General features: G+C 36.5%; 1 protein-coding gene across 2 annotated transcripts in view; it reads left to right on the top strand.

Moving 5' to 3' along the window:
- Positions 1-20,173, top strand: part of HOOK1 (hook microtubule tethering protein 1) — a 61,288-nt gene extending 41,115 nt beyond the window's left edge. For both annotated transcript variants that reach the window (XM_008265171.4, XM_002715582.5), the window contains 9 exons: positions 79-139; positions 2,530-2,670; positions 5,341-5,434; positions 7,463-7,497; positions 8,000-8,082; positions 8,870-8,970; positions 12,146-12,247; positions 14,486-14,554; positions 16,420-20,173. In XM_008265171.4, coding sequence (XP_008263393.1) covers positions 79-139; positions 2,530-2,670; positions 5,341-5,434; positions 7,463-7,497; positions 8,000-8,082; positions 8,870-8,970; positions 12,146-12,247; positions 14,486-14,554; positions 16,420-16,590 — 857 coding nt within the window. In that variant the 3' untranslated portion in view covers positions 16,591-20,173. The remainder of the gene's footprint in view (positions 1-78; positions 140-2,529; positions 2,671-5,340; positions 5,435-7,462; positions 7,498-7,999; positions 8,083-8,869; positions 8,971-12,145; positions 12,248-14,485; positions 14,555-16,419) is intronic.
- The last annotated feature ends 1,531 nt before the right edge of the window (positions 20,174-21,704 follow it).

The raw sequence follows: 21,704 nt of genomic DNA, 5'->3' as shown, positions 1-21,704 counted from the left end.
AAAAGTGTTTGTTTATTGAAATGGTTAAAATACTAAATGGTTAAAATACTAAAACACTGATATATTTGTGTTGTTTAGATGCATCTGCTACAAAAAGTTATGAGAATCTTGCGGCTGAGATTATGCCAGTGGAATATAGGTAAATTTGTTTCTATCAACTGATAAACTATACTTTGTATTGGAAATGTCATTTTCTTTTCTTTTTGTAAATTTTCTGGCCTTTAAAAATATTTCATTTTTATGAATCATAAAGCTGAAAATTACTTTATCTTGTCCGCTTAAACTTTGCAAATCAAATTACTGCTACCATAGCAATTTTAAAATTTATGAGAGTAAAATTTCATAAACTTCATGGATAACATAATCCACTTTTTGTAATGTGACCTTCATTGTGTTGAAATTATTTTTTTGTTCCTTATCTTTATGGAAAACTATTTCAATATGTATGGCTTTCAGATCCACAAGAAATAAAAAAAAAACAGGAGTTAAATTGTCAACAATAGCAAGAGAATTAAGCAGAAGTTAAAAAAAAACTGTATAAGTTCCTCTGGGCCCAACTTGTGTTTTGATCTTTTATTGCTGTATTTTCTTATAGACATTGATTAATCTAGTATTTTTGTGCTTTTGTTTTCATTTTTTGTGTCAAGTGTTTTATTATTTCAAACTCTGTTCTTTGAATAGTTCGATATATAATCTATCCTTTTATAAAAAGTGCAGTTTGGTGGTTTTTATAATATTCACAGATTTGTGCAACCACTTTTAGAAAATTTTTGTCACCCTCAAGAGAGACCTGGTACCTGTTAGTAGTTATTCTTCATTCCAGTTTCCCTCCAAATTGCAGCTGTAGGCAACTGATAAGCTGTATTCTGTTTAAATCAGTTTGCCTGTTCTGGACATTTCCTATACATGTACCCATACAGGATGTGACCTTCCATGAATGACTTCTTTCACTTAGCATGATATTTTTAAGGTTGAATTTCAATTTGTTAAATTTTTAATTTATTGTTTGGGTATAGTGATAACTTCAAAATTCCTTATATGCTTGACTAGAAACTTTTTAGTCATTAGTATCCAGTTGTTTTAGGAGGCCCTTTTGGTTCATTTGCCTCTACTCAAAAGTGAAAAGTTATAGAGCTGAAAATTACTGTGTCTCATCTGCTTGAACTTTCTAAATTGTATTGATATAACTACCTCACCAAGGTTAAAATTCATTAGAAGCAAAATTTCACCAACATGCTAAATATAAAACATAGTGATGATTATAACATGACATTTTTTGATAGGTGGTGTACTGTGTTGTTTAAAAATAATAATTACTGTATAAAGTTTATATAACACAGGCAGGTGCTTGATGCAACGGTTAGCATACCACTTGGAATGCCCACATCCCATATTGAAATGATTGGGTTCTAGTCCCAGCTCCACTCCTGATTCCACCTTTCTGGTAATACATACCCTGGGAGTCACCAGGCAATGGTTCAGATACCTGGGTTCCTGCCACCTACTGAATTGAGTTCCTGGCCTCAGCCTGGCTCAGCCTTGGCAGTTGCATGCAGTTGAGAAATGAACCAATGGAAGGGAGATCTCTTGCTCTCTCTCCCTCCCACTCTCTCTTTGTCCCTTCACCTTTCAAATAAATAAATGCTTATTATAAGTGAATTTTACAAAAATTGCCTTATCTCTGGGAATTTAAGTGTCTCATTTACAGTTATAAAGCAATTAGAAGACAAAAACAATGCAACAAACCTCTGATGAGAAAAAGTGGTAGATATGTAAAATGAGAAGTGTTATTTAACGCTTACTGGGCAATCATCACGCCAAAAATTAATTCAAAAGAGTAGATTCATTTGTACAGTTATTGTACCAGCATTTAGAAGAACAAAAATTGGGATTAATTGAAATGAGTTGCTTTTGGGAGTGGGTTTTTAGAAGGGAGCAGGCAAGAGACTATTACTTTTCTACTTAATATCATTATTTGCATTTAAAAATGTATGTGAATCTTTAATATAAAACTATAAACTTTTATTACTAAAATAAATATATTTAAAAACTTAGACAAGCTGATTTCTTAAATCTATTGCCTTACTTTTTATTGCTTTTATTTATTTTTTTCTTTTTTTTCCCCCAGAAACCTTTTTTTCAAGGAATCCAAACTTCATGCATTTCATAAATACAACTTTAGGAACATAGTGATTGCTTTTATTGCTTTTCATTTGTATATTTTCTAAGAATATGCTGTTTCCTTAGTGAATAGGTTCTAAGTTATCAAAGTAAAAGAATCATGTCTTATATATTTGCATAATAACCATTTAATTATATATAGTATGATCCTACATTGGTTCCTTTAAGCACTAACTACTGTTTCTGAAGCACTATCTTGCAATGTACATAGTTTGTCTTAAACTATTAGAAGTTTGGGTTGTATTTTTAAATAATAGCTCTTGTGTGGACAGAGACTTCCGTTTTATAGAAGAACGTCATGACTTCCATTCTAAAAATTTTAAAACAGATTTTGCATTTCAACCTCAGGGAGGTGTTCATTCGACTGCAGCATGAAAACAAGATGCTTCGCTTGCAGCAGGAGGGAACTGAGAACGAACGTATTGAAGAACTCCAGGAGCAGCTGGAACAGAAGCATCGCAAGATGAATGAATTGGAAACTGAGCAGAGGTGACCTGTGTTCTAGAACAACCAAAACTCTGAATGATTTGATTACCTAGCCACACATCTTGATTCACACAAGTGGAAAATATCATTGTAAACTAATTAGAACCACCTAGAAGTTTGAGGTTTTTATTAGCATTGTTATTATTCTCTCACGAATATAAGTTTCATTTTATGAAAGAGTCAAGTGATTTGCATGACCCACTAATTTTAGCACATTTGATAGCCAGGCTTCTTATTCCTGAACTTAATTTAGATACTTACACAATTGACAGAGAACTTTATAAATAAATAAATGACAGTTTACCTTTCTAGCTGCTATCTGTTACATAGAAAGGACATGGACTGTGAAGTCAATGTCCCACTTCTACTTACTGTTTCTGGGCTGGTGGCTTAAATTCATACTCCGTGTCTTCAGCTAATACAGGTTGTTAGGAAGATTGCAGATAATGTGCTTAAAATAACTGACACACTTATCTGGTACAATGAGGTGCTCAGAAGTAAGTATAATAATACTATGCAACATGTATGAGTAGATAGTCTTACTAGGTACTTTATTTGATATTAGCTCAGTAAATCCTCACAATCACTCTATGAAATAATAACTGATTATCTCTTTTTTTCTATGGATAAAGATACTGAGAAATAGAGAGGTTAAGTAACTGATCCAGTTCTAGAGCTAGTATGTTCTGGTTCCTACATTTGAATGCTCTGTCTACTCTTAATCACTGTGCCAGTCTGTGTCTTCTAAATGGCACACCTATGATGGTATTTGGGTTTATTCATCTAAACTTTATTGAGACCACCAGAAATGTGAGATTCTCAGACTTGTGTGTGTCTTTTAACTGTGGATAAAAGAAGAATAACATTTTAACTTTCTGAACAGACTTAAATATCACTATCTTATATAAGTTCAGTGTCAGTTGTTAATATACAAACACTAAATATTTGCTAAATATAATATAGGATATTAGACATGTGAGTAGATAATTTCTGTATATCACAATAACTGCAATAAGGAATATCATGGGAAGGTATGTGTATGTCATATTTGTGTGTGTGTGCAAGTGTGAGTGGGGATACACACACACACATACACTGACGGACTCTTGCTAGTAACTCCTAATGAAAATTTCAAAGAATGAAATTTTTTCAAGTTAAAATTTACACTGATTGCCAGTGCTGGTCTCTTTAAAGAAAAAGTCATGAACATGTGGTTGAGAAATGGTGACCTTCCTGTTCTCCCAGTGCACTGTGAAATCTGAAACAAAGAACAGAAACTTAGTTTCCATTCATTAAAAATACCAATGTAGGAAGATAGAGCTGGTTTTCTAGTTTTTCTGCTACTGAGCCCAGTTCAGAAAGGTTATGTTTTTGCCACTAGATTTTGCCTTAAATTTTAAAATGTGAGTTTAGATGCTTTCAGGAAAAAACAGATTTTTTTTAAAGTATTTTCTTTTTTTTTTTAACTTTTATTTAATGAATATAAATTTCCAAAGTACAGCTTATGAATTACAATGGCTTCCCCCCCATAACGTCCCTCCCACACACAACCCTCCCCTTTCCCACTCCCTCTCCCCTTCCATTCACATCAAGATTCATTTTCGTTTCTCTTTATATACAGATCAGTTTAGCATACATTAAGTAAAGATTTCAACAGTTTGCACCCATACAGAAACATAAAGTGAAAAATACTGTTTGAGTACTAGTTATAGCATTAAATCTCAATGTACAGCACACTAAGGACAAAGATCCTACATGAGGAGTAAGTGCACAGTGACTCCTGTTGTTGACTTAACAAATTGACACTCTTGTTTATGGCGTCAGTAATCACCCTAGGCTCTAGTCATGAGCTACCAAGGCTATGGAAGCCCCCTGAGTTCACTGAGTCTGATCATTTTTAGAGAAGGCCATGGTCAAAGTGGAAGTTCTCTCCTCCCTTCAGAGAAAGGTACCTCCTTCTTTGATGACCCGTTCTTTCCACTGGGATCTCACTCACGGAGTTCTTTCATTTAGGTTTTTTTTTTTTTTTTTTTTTTTTCCCCCAGAGTGTCTTGGCTTTCCATGCCTGAAATACTCTCATGGGCTTTTCAGCCAGATCCGCATGCCTTAAGGGCTGATTCTGAGGCCAGAGTGCTGTTTAGGACATCTGCCATTCTATGGGTCTGCTGTGTATCTCACTTCCCATGTTGGATCATTCTCTCCCTTTTTTATTCTATCAGCTAGTATTTGCAGACACTATTCTTGTTTATGTGATCCCTTTGGTTCTTAGTCCTATTATTATGATCAATTGTGAACAGAAATTGATCACTGGGACTAGTGAGATGGCATTGGTACATGCCACCTTGATGGGATTGAATTGGAATCCCCTGGTATGTTTCTAACTCTACCGTTTGAGGTAAGTCAGCTTGAGCATGTCCCGAATTACACATCTCTTCCCTCTCTTATTCCCACTCTTATATTTAACACTGAAACTTAACTGAAAAGTGATCACTGTTAAAGTATTTTCTTAAAAGTAGTCTCTGTACTACAGATTAAACTTAGCCACAGATAATTGTTCTGCATGTATTACCACTACCAAATGCATATTTTTAGTTAAGTTACATGCATGTCTGTATTCATCCTTAACCACATTGAATTCAGTACAAATAAGTAAATCTGACTCATCATCCATAGGCTGAGTAAAGAGCGCATCCGAGAATTGCAGCAGCAAATAGAGGACCTCCAGAAGTCTCTCCAGGAGCAGGGTTCCAAGTCTGAAGGCGAAAGCGTAAGTGACTTAGAAATTAATGATGCTTTTGCTGTGGGTGGATTTTCTTCACTGATGCTCAGAATTAATCTCTTGTTTGGAAGTATTACCTTTATGATTGAGGGTACCCTTAAATACCGTATATATCTGCATAACAGATGCAGTGATTTTGCCAACTTGGAGCCTGTGAATCTATCATATGTTACACAGTGATTTCTCTCTGTCCTATTTTAACAGTAACATCTAAATTCATGGTAATTCTTGATTGAGAGCATGCTACAACTGATGCTGTATTAATCACCTTTTCATTGCTATTATGAAATAGTTGAGGCCACTAAACTTTATAAAGAAAAGTAATTTATTTAGCTCACAGTTTTGGAGACTGAAAATCCAAGCACCATGGTGCAGGCTCCGGCAAGCCAGTGTCCCACTACCCCAAGCTGTATCACCTCTTGGGGAACCGGGATGTCAGAATACATGTAGGACCAGGTTGATACATTGCCCACAGGAAGTCAGAGAGAGGTGGGTGGGGCCAGTGTCAAGCTTCTATTACAGTCCTCCTGTGAGAGCTAACCAAGCTCCCTGAGAACTACCTTCATCCCTCCAAGGGCACACCCTAATTGACCTAAGGACCTCCCACTGTCCCCTTAAATGTCTGTCACGTTCCAGCACTGCCACCCTAGGGACAAAGCTTCCAACACATGAACCTTCTGCAGGGAGAAACAACATCCAAACCATAGCCAAGACCTTTGCAGTGCTGCTGGGATTCCAATTGCACTGGCCTGAGGAAAGGCCAGAACTGAGGAAGCCTCCGAAGAGGAAAACAGAAAAGGAGATGATTTCTACTGAAGTAGCATTCAAGAAAAGGGCAGAAGCCTTCACGCGGGCTTGGAGCCATCGTCTTTTACTTCTTCCTCCTGTACTGGCTCATGGCCTTTCCGATTTCTAATGGCAGATAGCTTGAGGACAGAGAAAAGCAGATTTTAAAGATCATCAAATGTAGCTTAACTCAGAATATGCCCAGCAGTTTTTCTGTCGTTTGATCTCTCTCTGTAGAGAGGAAAAGAAGTAATCATGGCAAGAGGGATGTATTTGATTAAAAATCAAAGTTAAGGCTAGATGTATGTTGGAGAGATGCTGATTGATTGCTTGTTACTAAATGTTAGGTGATTATTCCTATGTTGATGGGGGAGGATACTCTGCAGAGTAATAGAGATGAAAAGGAAGATTGAAAGGGTTGCATTTCCTTTCTGTCTTTTATATACTTTATATGATTTTCTCTTTTTTCCCTGGGGGCTTGGAAAATAGAAATCGTCTCATGCATGGCGGCATCTCATATGTGCATATATACGGTATTGTAACCTCTCTAATACAAATATTCTTTTAAGCACATTAAAAGATACTTTTAAAATGGGATCTCTTTGGGGAAGTATGTTTTGCATTACAGTGTTTCAGAGTTCTTTATCTTTTAATTTGTTGATGCCTAAATTTTGTTTTAGATTAAACACTTAAATTCTGCAGCTATTCAGTAGATGCAGAACTATGGCAGTTAAAGTATTGTTTTAGAAGTGACATGTGTTTTTAAATTTTTTTTAACAAAAAACCAGTGGCTTCATTTTGGTGTTAATAAAGTACCTGCATCTATAATGATAAAATTATAAAGGTGACCTTCACTAAATTCATAAATTTATAAAACATTATGAAAATAATGTTAATTATTTCTCTGTTCTTCATCAAAGGCCCAGAATCTTAAAATTTGTATTTTGAATAAATGATTCTTTAGGTATTTCAATGTTTGATACTCCTCAATATATCATATTCAGCTCAATTTTCTGTTTTTTCTTTATATTTTTCTTTATTTCCTATTCTTTTGTTTCCCTTCTGAAATAAAATAACACCTAAAATTTTATGCCTTTAAAAGTATGTTATTAGAAATTTTAAAAGCATTTCATAATTTTACTTTCAAAAGGAAATAAAGAGATTTAGATGTCTGGAAAATTTACCTTTCTCATGATAGTCATCTTACAGCAACTTTTTTTAATTTTATAGTCCAGCAAACTAAAGCAGAAGTTGGAAGCTCATATGTAAGTAATGCTGGTATTTTATTTCAAATATGAGAGGGGAAGGGTTGTAAAAGTTCTAAAGTTAGTCTCCTTTTCTGATTTTTTATAAAAACTCCTACCCTAATGCTTAGTGCATATTTATCACTGCCTTCAAAAAGCAAAAAAAACATTTGGCCTGCCTGCTGGCCATTCCAGAGTCCTAGTATTTTAGTTCTGATACCATTTGCAGTGTTTGACAAAGCAGACAACAAGCATATTCTAGTATTAAACCTATGAAGTATTTGCTTTTATTTCCTTAGGAAGTGTATGTGGCAGGGTAGAAATGTAACATTTTTGGCGTGGCAGCAGCGTTTGTCCTCAAGACAACCCCTACAGTTAGGTAGGGCTTCTTCCCATTCCACAAGAGAGGAAACCAAGGATTGAAAATGACTCGCTCAGAAAGTCCACGACTGTTACGTGGCAGAGACTAGTTTTCATTCTTAGGTCTGTTGACTCCAAGCTCCGTGCTCTTTCCACCACTTAGGGAAAAACTAACAGAGGTCCATGAGGAATTACAGAAGAAACAAGAGCTCATAGAAGATCTTCAGCCAGATATAAATCAAAATGGTAGGTATTTGTGAAAATGTGGGTCAGACTAGATCTAAGGACTTGTCCTGTCTAGTTGAAGGATACAAAAACTGTGCTTATATCCTTGCATAATGCATAGATGCATTTCATGAGTCTTCAAAAAGTTCATGAAAAATCCATATTATGAAAATAACTGTGCATGGATTTTAAAGGTTTTTTTACCAAAATAAACTCATCTTTTTAAGTCCGTTTCCCCACAAACTTTTTGAAGTATTCTCACGTATTGCAAATGAGAGCCATGGTAATTTTAATGCTGACATCATTAATAAATTGTCTAATCTTAAAGCAAAATCATAAATCTAATAAAATGAACTGATTGATATATAGGAGTATCAAACATCAGAAAATGGAATAAAATTGATACTGTGGAAATGCGAATAAAATAAATTTAAATCAGATTAAAATAGACCTCAAACATTATGTAGAAATAATGTCTCATTTTGTATAGTTGTGGTTACATTATAAATACTTTCACTTGTTGAAATATTTGATGATAGAAAGGAGAAAAATAGCTAGGTTATAGATGTTTTGGGTGGGGCTGTGGTGCAGCGGGTAAAGATTATAGATGTTCTAAGGGATAATGTGTGATTGAGGATGCACTGGTCATATTTCAAAAGTTTTAGCTAATAATTCAGTACAAGGAGAAACAAAAGGGTAATCTTTTTAAGTTCTCTTATCAATATGTAGGAAATAAATTTGATAGATAAAAATTTGGGGTATGAGGATAGATAGTAATTTGTCATGTTTCACTTGATTTTACTAATAGTACAAAAGATCAATGAACTTGAAGCTGCTCTTCAGAAGAAAGATGAAGATATGAAAGCAATGGAGGAAAGATATAAAATGTACCTGGAGAAAGCCAGAAACGTGAGTGGCTTGTCTTGGGGAGCAGCGCAGGACTTTGTGGCCCGTGTTCTGATTAGGGTACTACTGTCCCACCTGGGCACTGCTCCTCTCACACCCACCGCTAGTCCCCACATTCTTGGCCGTCTTGCTGTTCCTGTCAGGATCCTGCAGTCTCCACAGCAGCCCCCCTGCTCTGCATCGAGCTCACCAGAGTCAGAGAAGACAAACACATAGCTGCACGTGGGCAGCTTCACCATCGTGACCTCACTAGGGAAAGTGACTGCTGTAATGAGCAGAATCTTTAGCAAAATTAGCCTAGAATGTTCATTGTGGGATCTTACTAAATTTTCTAAAAATAAAATTTGCTAGAATTTTAACATAGAGTATTTTAGCTTTTGAGAAAATTCAGCTTTTTGAACTTGTATGAAATTAGTTTGGCATTTAGTCTAGATTAGACAGCCATACTCAGTTCTAATGTTCACCAGACTAAATTGTGCTTTGTCCTTATTTCATACCTAAATATCTGTAAGTAGTATTTGCCTAAAGTATTTTATTTTCATGCATACCTTACATAAACATTCTCTCTCAGGCAGTATTCTATTTACTGAGTAAAAGAAGGGAATTTTGTGGTAATACTTGAAAATACTGGCAGGATGTCTGCCTCTTTTATATGTAAGTTACATGTAATACTCATATTTACTTATTAAAGTATAAATAGTACTCAGAGCAACAGATGGAGCCTAGGATCTCAAGGCATAACAGCATAGAAGTTGACTTCTGGATCATATTGAGTCAGGTCATGAGTGGGACAGGGACTCCACCTTCTTCCCGGGTTCACCTGATATTGTCCAACAGTAGACTGGGACCAACAATGTAAATCATATAGGCGATAGGTAATGGGTCAGGCCTGGAAACGGGGTCAGTCACTTTAACTCTGATTTCAGTGGCAGGCTTCAGACGAGTGGCCCGTGGCCAATTTCTAGGGAGACGTGGAAGCATAGCTGTGTTTCCAGAAGGAAAGGGAAACTGGCTAACTACCTACAGGCAGTCTCTGCCACAGTTAAGGTTATTCCAGTTACAGAAGTGTAAATGCTTATAGTAGATATTATAAAATACAAGGTTCTTGGAGACTGCTGTTAACATTTTCATATACTTCTTTAAAAGTGAATGTCATATGTTTATTTTCTCTGTGATTGATGTTGATAACACATGCCTGTGTACAAACACACACAGTACATATTACATCTTTTAACTAAATCGTTCCTTATGTTATTTGAACATTTAATATTCACTGAGAATAAGCCCTGAGACTACAGCAATGAACTATACACACACTACACTTAGGGAACATTCTTTGCAAAGTGAAATAATGTATATATAATACTCAGTTGTGTGGACAATATCATAATTTATTTCTTGATTATCCTATTTAATGGAAATAATTTATGTCCATTTCCTTTATTATCCATAGAAATATGACTGTGTGTAGCATATTTATACAGAAAGTTTTCCCCTTCTCTTGGTTTATCACTTTAACCTTGCTTCCTAAAAATGGACTTATGAGGTCAGAGGATAAACTCATTTTAATAAGATAATTCAGTATATATTTCTAAATGACGTTTTTAAAAGATTACAACTAATTGGACAATGACAATGAGTGCCTTATTTTCACCGTCCTTGAGTATTATCACTAAAAAGACAGTTTCTTTGATAAATGATTTCTTTCTTTTCCCTTGTATTACTTGGGGCAGAATTTACAATACCAGTCAAATTACTGGTTAAAATGACATATGTTCACATAAGAAATTCAGAAAATAGAAAACAACCACAGCCATTCTTTTTATCATTTGCAGATAACTAATTAGGATTTGTTCTTTGTAATTAAATTATGATTGAGATATGTTGATGTGTTCTCCTTTTGTGGTGTGAGCTCCATGAGGGCAAGCTCCCCATTTTGTGAATCACCAAATCCCCATCTGTCACAATCTCCCCTCAGTAAATGGTTTCTGAATGAACCACAATAGTATTTTGGTATATTACCTTTTAGTCTTTTTCCTTTATCTCTGTAAATATCAGTGACTTTTTCCTAACTCTGAGTAATTTAAACCTGTGAAAAGCAGATTTATAATTATGCCATACAGGTGTCCCTGTTATTGGAAATTTACAGTTTTTGCTTGTAATTTATACCTCACATTTCCAAATTGATTTGTTAGCAGAATGCTATCTACATAGTTGAGTTGCAACTGCTCAAACATCTGATTCTGATCAAACATCTCTTTTTACCTAACTTTTAGTATATTACATAACTATAATCAATCATCCTATCCTTTGCAGATAAGATCAACAACAGTGTCTATTGTATTGATCTTATGTTGAATTACATTTGACTAGAGGATGATAGTGAAAAAAAAGATTATTGTTAAGAATGTCTTCTCTTTTTTTTTAAGTTTTATTTATTTATTTGACAGAGTTAAGAGAGAGAGGGAGAGACAGATTTTCCATCAACTGGGTCACTCTTCAGATAGCCACAATAGTAAGGGCTGGGCCAGGCCAAAGCCAGGAGTTAGGGGCTTCTTTGGGGTCTCCCATATGGGTGACAGGGACTCAAGCACTTGGATTATCTTTGCTGGTTTTTACCAGGCCATCAGTAGGGAGCCAGATTGGAAGAAGAACAACCAGGACATGTACCAGCATCCACATGAGATGCTGGCATTACCAGTGGCAGCTTTACCTGCTAGGCCACAGTGCCAGCCACAGAATTTTTGTATATATAACTCTTGTATTTTACAACAGTGAGTTCCCCAATAGTCATCAAATTCACGTTGATTACTATTTTTAAATTCGCAATTCAGATAATGTGGAAATGGTTGTTTTAGAACCTCAGTGCTCAAAGTTTTAGCACTGAAAAAGCTAAATAACCCTCCATACTGACTTTTCGTGAAGTAAAATGTGATTGACAGATGTGAATCTTCGCATTCTTGTACTGAACTTTTATATTATTTCTCATCTATATAATAAGCTAGTTTTGTTATTCCAAATAGATTATAAAATAAGGTATAATTATTAAATAAGCTATAGCAACTCCCAGGTTACTGTGGGGATAATTTTCCACTTTACACAGGTTTTGCAAAATATGGTCTTATATTTTCAAGATTTCATAGGATAAAGAGAAAACAATTTGTTTTTCTTTGAACAGGTAATAAAAACTTTAGATCCCAAATTAAATCCAGCATCAGCTGAAATAATGCTACTCAGAAAGCAGTTGGCAGAGAAGGAGAGAAGAATTGAGATTCTAGAGGTAAAGCTACCATGTTTGTTCATCTCTTAAATCTGTGAAATCCTGGTAATTAGCCATTGTGTATTTGACACTATTTACAAGAAATTAGAAATGTCATATTTTTTCCTTTGTATATTTATCTCAAAACATCCTATTAGCCCATAGATTGGTCTCTGCACAGTTTATGCACTCTGTGCTGCACTGTGTGTCTCTCTCTGTGATAGTCATTCATATACGTTTTTCTGACTTGCTAATACTGTTACAACTCTGCTTTCACAATTTTGTGGATATGATTTCATTCAGAAAAAAAAATGGGCTGATTTTTTTATGAAAGGTACTGTTCATGCAGTTAATCTGATTTATCTTCTCCCTGTTCCTCATCTGAACCTAAGTAAACTTAGTTGGAAATTAAGGAAAAGGAAATACAGAACTCCAGTATAACTAAAGCAATCTTGGTCATTAAGCATGTGAGGTTATATTGTTAATGGCTTACTTTCATGAATTTGTTGACTCCCAATTTAAAATGTATTTTGGTGCTAGTGGTTATGTCATCCTTGATCTTGGATACGTATGTCAGTATTAAATGCTGTATTCTTAGATTTTGCAATTGAACCTGTCCTGTTTCCTTTGCAAAGTGTTTGACAAAACAGTTTTAATGTGGTGGTGAGATTTAATGCTGTTCTTGAAGTCCTGTGTGCTTCCTCCTGATAACATATCTTCATCATTTTAGAGCTGAGTTCAGTTCTGCTTTCTTCGTAAATCAACTACACTGTTAAATTTCAGAGAAGGATATTCTGTTTCTATAGCTTTTTCTTGGGGTTATTTCTGAACAGAAGGTATGGAATGGTGGAACTATATTTATGTAAAGCCTTGCAGGCTTCAGCACCCTTGTCTCTCTGTCCAGAGTACACACCACCCTGAGGTGCACTTGCTAGTGGTGCTAACCCAGCCACTTCGGGTGTTGTGAAAATCCCTGGAGGGCTCTGTGTATGAAGAAATGGTATTAGTTCTTCAACTTCCAATTCAGACACATCTTCCTCTACAAAACTTTCCCTGCATTCCGTAGACAAGTGTAGTTTCCTATCCACATGAAGCCCATGTACTTTGAACTTGTGAATTCGTAGCTTTGGTCTTCTTTGTGGCACATGTCAGGGTGTCTTAAGAGCCTTACGTTTCTGTATCCTCAGCATTAAATACTACATAAATCAGAGGCCTGGATTGCAACCCTATTGGTGACTTACAAGTTAAAAGTCATCACCTTTCCTCTCTGGTCCCGTCTCCTTCTCTGTAAAATAATGAGACTTGGACTGGATGGCCTCGGACATCTAAGCTGTTCTGACTGTTTACTGCCCAGGGAAGGCAGTAACCATTGTCGATGTTCAAAATGTGCATTCCCAGCAAGAGTGAGGACAACGTGATGTCTCCGAAGGAAAAACACCAGTGAAGTCGCAATTGAAACACAACAAATAGGGGTCCCAGGTTTACACAGCACAGAAATAAAAGAGGAAAAACAGAATGCAAATAGCAGATGCTGTTCCGCCTGCCATCTCTCCTGAGGGGTGCGTACCTGGGGCGATGTGAGCCAGGACAAGGCATGGCTTCCATCTCTCGGGCTTGGCTCCTGTATACTTTATATATTATGGGCATCTTGCTAAGAGGAAATTTGAGTGTTTCAGCATTATAGCATTTTATGTTACCTGCCTATATCTGCACTCAGCAGAATTTTTTAAATGAGCTGTAGTAGAGTACTTGTGGAAGGAATGTCAATCTCTGGTGGCCACAGAGAATCTAGTATTCAGGCCACCAGGAATCTAGAGAGAAAAATGTGTCCAAAGCCACACAGCATCTTACAGGATCGTCCTGGGTAGTTTTTGCCTACCTCCTCTGTAGCCCTGGTGTTGACTTGTTTGTGGTACAGCTGTTGGCACAGTGTTGTGATGCCTTAGCCGGTTTTGGCGTTTTTCTCTAGGAGTCACTGGTTCTGTGTGAATGTGTGTGTGTGTACATCACTCAGTTCTGCCAGGTAAACTCCTGCTGCAATCACAGATCCTAGGTGTTCCGGAGGTTCTGTGTGTGCATCAGGTCACGGGTTGACGGCTCTGTCCGGAGGTTCTGTGTGTGCATCAGGTCACGGGTTGACGGCTCTGTGTGCCTCACAAAAGCATTCTTCAGATTCTCTCAGCATGGTGAAGAAGCGATTCTGTTTTTAGTAACTTGAGCTGACTTCTGGGATTTTAATTGTCCTCTGTCCTTTTCCAGAGTGAATGTAAAGTAGCAAAATTCCGCGATTATGAAGAAAAACTCATTGTTTCTGCATGGTATAACAAGGTGAGTTGAAATTCAGCTAATGATTGGAGCTATGATTTTCACAATGGACCAGGTCATGACACATTTGTGTATATAACTTAAGAGAAAGTTACCCTAACTGTGTGTCCTAGAGATTTTCCTTTCATTGTCAGTCATGATTGATTTTGTGACTCATCAACCTTAAGCTAATACATGTAAAAGCATGGGCATGTTGATAAATATTTTTAAAAATTGCCTTATTTGAGCTAAAACAATTTTTGTTATTTTTTTAATGCAGGGGGTACACTACAATAATTGTCTTATCTATCCTACCAAGGAGCAAATAGCATAAAGTCATTGGCAGTGTCCTTCTTTTGTCATCCAGGTGTATCGGGGGATGTTTCTGCAGAGTAGCAGGTCATAATGTTTGTGGTTCCTTGAGGGGTCGGGGAAGCTTTCTAATTAGTGAGAATGGGTGATAACTTAGCTGCTGTCTCTGACACAGTTTGAGGGAATGTCTGCTTCCAGGCTCCCCGAGCACGCATGCCCATCCTTGGCAGGCCTTGTGCATTGATGCTACCCTCCTTTTTGTCTGTGCCCTTTTCCTCCTCTCTCCATTTGGTACAACCCGGCTTTGTTCATCAGGGCCTTGGGGAAATCACATTGGAGGTATTCTCAGAACTACCTTTGAGTTGGTCATCCAGTGAGATCAGACACTGAGGACTGTTTTGTTTATTCCTCTGCTGTTTCTTGTGCATAATTCAGTTAAGAAATGAGAGTTAAATACTACATCATTCATTTTGCATGTGTCTCTGTTGAGCACCCACTATCTCCCATGTAGTATGCTAGTTGCTAGTAATGCTACATTCAATAAAAATTTTCTTAATGTGGTTTAGTGTGAGGGAGTCATGCCTTCCCTTAAGAGAAATCCAAGAGTTGTGACCCTGAGGGTTAAACCACCACTTGCAAGGCCCACATCCTCTATTGTAGAGCCAAATTGAGTCCCAGCCGCTCTGCTTCTGAACCAGTTTCCTGCTAACACAAGGGGGAAGCCAGTAGCTGATGGTCTGAGTACTTGGCCCCTAGCCACCCATGTAGGAAACCAGGATAGCATTATGGCTCCTGGATTTGGCTTAGCCCAACCTTGGATGTTGTGAGTATTTTGGGAGTAAACCAGCCCATGGAACTTTCTCTCCCTCTCCCTCTCTCTCCCTCTCTCCCTCTCCCTCTTCCTCTATCTCTGTAACTCTTTTATTTATTTAGCTTTTCAAAGTACTAAATAAATAAATCTTAAAAATGAGACAAAACTACAGTAATTTGTCATGTATCAATACATAGGTAAACAATCGTAAATTTAAAGTATACTGCTGGTTCTCAAATGTTAGCGTGTATCAGAGAAGTTTTGTTGAGACACAGTTGCTTTTGCGCCTGTAGAGCTTCTGATTCACTAAGTCTGGGTAGGATCTGAAAATGTGCCTTTTTAGCAAGTTGGTGATGCTATTCTAATCTTGTTAAGCCAGGGGCCATATTTTAAGAATTACTGACCTGTGCTTTCCTGTTGTGCTGTGTCTGTTCATAGATAGTGGATTGACACCCTAAACATAAGAATCTGGTTTGACGTTTCTTTTATAATTCAGTCTAATTCCAACAAATTATTTTAAACTACTGTTTTCTATTATTTCAAGGTTAGTCACTTAAAATAGAGAAATCTTTTTTTTTGCTTTATTAATAACATTACCATGTGCAGATTAATCCACTTCTGAACCCTTATAATCTTCTATAAAATGAGGACAATCTAGGCTTTACAGGATTATTTTGATCATTAAGTGACTATGTATGTGAAAAGCACTTGGCAAACTTTGTACGTGGCCATGTTATCATATATATATAATTCTGTTTTCCCCCAGAGTCTAGCTTTCCAGAAGCTGGGGATGGAATCCAGACTTGTGAGTGGAAGTGGTGCTTGCAGAGACAGCGGGGCATGTGCACCTGCGCGGTCGTTCCTAGCACAGCAGCGACACATCACCAGCACCAGAAGAAACCTCTCTGTTAAAGTTCCTGCTGCAACACCCGATTAAACTGCGCAAGAAAACCAAGCAGAAGTGCCCTTATAATATTTTGTACCTTCCAGCTAACTACCAGATTGAGAAAGGAAGCTTATGATGCTGAATAACAGCTATTTAAAAATCAAAATGCATCAAATTAATTGTGCCAACCAACTTTGAAAACAGTGTAGAATTAGCTGTCTCTCTGGAGGAGTACATTTAAATAACTGGAAGATGTAATCAGGCATACATCTCAGACAAGTATTTGTCTTTTGAGAGTAAATTATTTCAGATTTACTTTGTGTAAACTTAGTATTTTCAGTTGTTAACATTAACTTGATTCATTTTTAATATGTAATCAGTAATGTGTTATTTCAAAATGTATATAGATTTGTAGGTATTTTCTTTTTGGTCCACATAAAATAGTTTTGAGGCAAGCACATGGAGAATTACACAGAAGTGGTTTCTGACTTTACACACGTTTTACTTCTGTTCTTCAGTTCTTCATCGACTGTTTTGTCCTGCCATGGATGATAAAACATCTGTAAGATTAGCTATTAGAATGAATTTTCTGTGGCAAAAGTAACTAATTGGCAGTGGTGCAGACTCTGAAGATGTCATAATTCTGTAGGTGTATATGGTAAAAGCTTCTCAACAGCATGGTTGAAACTTGAAACATTAAGTTTGGGAAGTAAACATTTGTAAGAAGTGACGTAAAACTTTTTTTATTTGAGAGGCAGAGAAAGACAGGAAGAGCTCTCATCCACTGGTTTGCTTCCTAACTGCCTACAATGTCTGTGACTGGGCCAAGCAGAAGCTGAGAGCTGGGCCAGGAAGGAAAGCCAGGTCTCCCACACAGATGGCAAGAACTCAATCCACTCTGCCTCCCAGGGTGTGCATTACTAAAGGAAGCTGAAATGAATGGCAAGCAGAGCGAGGATTCAAACCCTCACACTCTGGTGTGCATGGGACAAAGCATCTTAACCTGTGTCCTAACTGCTAGGCTTAACACTTACCCCACAGTTGACTTTCTGATAGAAGGCAAGATAAACTACTTTGGGTGAAACATCTGCAAACTTTTTATACAATTAGGAGGATTTCAAACATACCACAACGTCACAGTTTTGCTCCTTAAAAAAGATACAGTGATAAAACAACACAGGATAAGTTTGATTGTGTTTCCCAGTTAAGCAGTTTGTCTTGATCTGAGTTTGTGATATGGAGTAATTTCTGCCCAAAGCTCTTAATTTCAGAGATGTTATTTTTAATTTTTGGGGTCCATTTTATAAGTCACAACTTTAGAATTTTAATTAAATTGTGTTAATTCATTCTATCAAATATTGTGTGGTCACAAGCTACATGTGACCATTTAAACTAAATTTAAAAATTCAGGCCCTTGGTGGCACCAGCCATATTTCACACACTCAGTAGCTAAATGTGCCTAATGGCAGCTGTTTTGGACAGCACAAATACAGAGTATATCTATTAATCATTGCACAATGTCTTGTTGAATGCCACCATAGTGAATCTTTTTACATTATTGGGGAAATACTCTGATATTAGACCATAAGAATTAAATATACTCTGTTTCAGATATAAAAATTGAACTGTGACATAACTAGCATCCTATATTCTCTATAGTTGAACACCTTAATGTTGTGACAACTCTGTCTTTCCAGTGCTCTTGAACAATGACCTGCTTATCAGCCGTATCTCCAGGCCAGGGCTCAGCAGACGTTTTGAGAAGGGAAAACTAGGATATATTTTAGACTTTGTGGTCTTACTGAATTGCTGTCTCACGCAGTTAACTCTGCTGTTCTACCATGAAAGCAGCCATGCACAGTATGTAAATAAGATGGGTATGGCTGTGTTTCAGTAAAACTTTATTCACACAAACAAGTAGTAAATCAGATTTGACTGGCACTCTGTAGACCTATGATCTGGAATTTGTTCTTAACCTTCTTTGCAAATATGAGTATTGTTCCATTTACAGTGTTACTCATTTAGATACCAGGTTTAGATTCTTGCCCAGTAATTTTTTTTTTTTTTAATTTTGAGTTGCTGAAAATATAAGAACTTTTTACAGCATCTGGATCTCTGAGATTTGGGAACATCTGTCAGGAGATTTTGCTTCATCAGGGTTACTTCTGTGACTGACTACCTCTTAGATTTTGATGTTTTTATTGGTGTAATTGTTGGTTTGCATTTTCGCATATTCTTGTAGTGTCTGTTTTCCTGTGACTTTTAGTGAAATGAAAAAGTCTTTGAAAATATTTTAGCATGCTATTAAAATTTTTCTAAATATTATAGCATTTGGGTATATTTTGGTCAAGGAAGATGCCCCTTTGATGTTTCTATTTGCCTTTAATTCAGATTTTACAAGTTCTTCAAGCTCCCTTTTAGTAGAATTTATTGTAAAATATCAATTTCAATAAATTAATGTTTCACAGTTCAAATGGTCATAAAGTTTCAATTATTACACTTTGGAATTTCTAAATAATATGTTTAATTTCTAAATAAGGACATAAGGCTAGAAGATTCTTTTTTCTTAATAGAGAAATTTTCTGACTTTTCTAGTTGATAAGTAGAATTTTAAATATTTGATATGTCAGTATTTATACAGGACCAATGTAATTTAAAGTTCTGTGTTACTGTGATTTATCATACATAAATTCAGGAACTGATCAGAAGTGAGATCTTTTCCACATCTGGTTAATGTGGTGAGATTGACACCCTGTGGGTGGTAAAGCGTTAAGAATATTTTGTTATGAAGCATAGTTTACACACATCTGTGTTGTAAGGGGGGCTTGAATGCATTTATCATAGAAAAGATATTCAGCATTTATCTATTTGCAAAGGAATGGAATGTCCTAGTGATTATAAAGTAGAACCACAGACCAATTTGGAAATGATTTTTAAGTTTGAACATTTGCCAGAAGACGATTCTTTACCTTTTTAAAGATGTGTACATCTAACAGTAATGTTTATCCTGAGATTAACATATTGAGAAATATTTGAAGTTTATTCTATTTTTTCTATAAATAAGGCTGTCAAATTAATGATTTAATAGAGATTAAGAATTAATATCTTATCTAGAAATATTAGTCTTAGTATCCCCTATTAGGAGGTCATCATCTTTGAGAACTGGAGTGTTGATCTGAATGTTAGTTAATACTTCCCCATCCACACCTGCTTCTGTGTGGCGGCGCATCTGTCCCTGTGACAGGGTGGCTTTCAGGATGGAATCCTGTCTGTGCTAGGTTCTCTATATGTATATGTAATGAAAACATTCCTATGTAAAAATTGTGTGCACATGATTGTATGCCTACATTCTTATTGTGAACCTCTACATTGCAAAGAAGTACCTTGGAAATTTGTAAAGCACAAAGCATAAAAGAAAACCGTGTGCAGTTCTTAAACTTGATGTCGCTGAAGTGTCATGTTCAGTTTATAAAAGGTCCTTTCTATTTTCTATGGCAAAGACTTTGACACTTGAAAAATGGAAGCAATACTTGATTATTTTTGTAAGTATTTAGGATATTATTTTAAATAAATGATTGTCCAATAATATAATAGTTGTAACATGTCTTAAGTAAATAAACTTTTTGCTTCTGTGTCTACCGTTTATGATATTTTTTAGTGAGCACAAGTACCCATTTATTTGCTCCTTCAAAGAACTGAAAGTATTGAGAATGGTAAAGAAAAAATAATTGCACTAATGCTTCCAACTATTTGTTTCCTTTTAATTTTTTTGTGAGTGAAAAAATGTATAAAAGAGAGTTGGAATGACATATGCCCAAGGCAACCCTCAGGGACAGGTGAACAGTAAGGAAGAAGGAACTTGCGTCCCTGGAATCATTTAGCTGTGTCGTCTCTTTTAAAAAATATGTGTTGTTTGGGAGATTTCTCTCTTCCTTCATCCTATTTTCCAATATGTACAAGTTTGTCGAGAGGAGTTGTGGAATTGGTTTGTAGAGGACTATGTTCCTAGCATATGTCTTGTAAAGGCTTAGTTCTGTTGCTGTTAATGAATGCTCAATAAATATCTGTTTACCTGTGGCCTGGTAAGGTTAATGTGACAGATGTGCAAGGATGGAGACAAAAGTGAAGCTCTTTCTCACTTTAGATCTCCACTATCTCAAAAGTGATTCTATACATTTAACGTATAAACTATACATAAATGCTGCCCCAACTAACATTGCATTATTCTGGGACTAGTTCACCAAGAGCTAGCCTAGATTCTGTGTCTGCTCTTCGTTCAGTCTGATGGCTGCTATCCACATTGGATATTTAAACTATTTCACACGAGAGTCAAACACACAGAGAGAACTCCCACCCACCCTTTTACTCCCCAAATGCCTTGTAATAGCCTGGGTCAAGCAGGTCAAAGCCGGGAACTGGGAACTCAATCCAGGTTTCCCACTTGGCAGCAGGGACCACATTACATGAACCATCGCCTGCTGCTGTCTCAGGCTCGCATTAGAAGGAGCTGAAGTGTGAAGCAGAGCCAGGAATTGAACCCTGATGTTTTGATGTGGGATGTGGGCAACTTAACCACTAGGTGAAACACCGGCCCTCTTAAGTTTTAATTAAGAGTGTATTCCCTTAGTGCAGCCAATTTTGAAATGATCGCTAGGTGCATATGGCTAGTGGCTCCTCTGTTGGAGGATGTGAATATAGAACATTTTTGTCTCAGATTGCTGGACAGCTCTGTTCGGGTCCCCATCTTCATTGAATATATTCCATGTCTCAAGATGCAGGGCACATGAGATCACAGAATGTAGTGAGGCAAAACTTTCAGACATCAGTGGCACACAGTGTCATGGCTAAGATTAGAGCTTTGGCTCCTGTTTCTTTGGTTCACAAGCTTTTGTTGAAAACTTGGCATTTTAAGTGATGAGTGAAAACCGTGGAAATCAGAGCCCTTTGGTCTATTATTGCTGTTATTATCAGTGTATCTTTGTTTTTAGATACTTACTCAGACTAATTCTGTAAAAATCTTTTTGTGTAGGTTCGCTGTTTCCATAGTATTCAGATGATTTTAGACAGGTTTCCTCAAACATCTTGGGCCAGTAGTGTCAGCCATGCCTAACAGACTCTGCATGTGTGCTATGTCATGCCTTCAGGTATTTCAGAATTCTACATTG

The sequence above is a fragment of the Oryctolagus cuniculus genome, chromosome 7 (assembly GCF_964237555.1).
Source record: "Oryctolagus cuniculus chromosome 7, mOryCun1.1, whole genome shotgun sequence".
NCBI classification, from domain to species: Eukaryota; Metazoa; Chordata; class Mammalia; order Lagomorpha; family Leporidae; genus Oryctolagus; species Oryctolagus cuniculus.
This window is presented reverse-complemented; position numbering and strand designations above follow the sequence as displayed.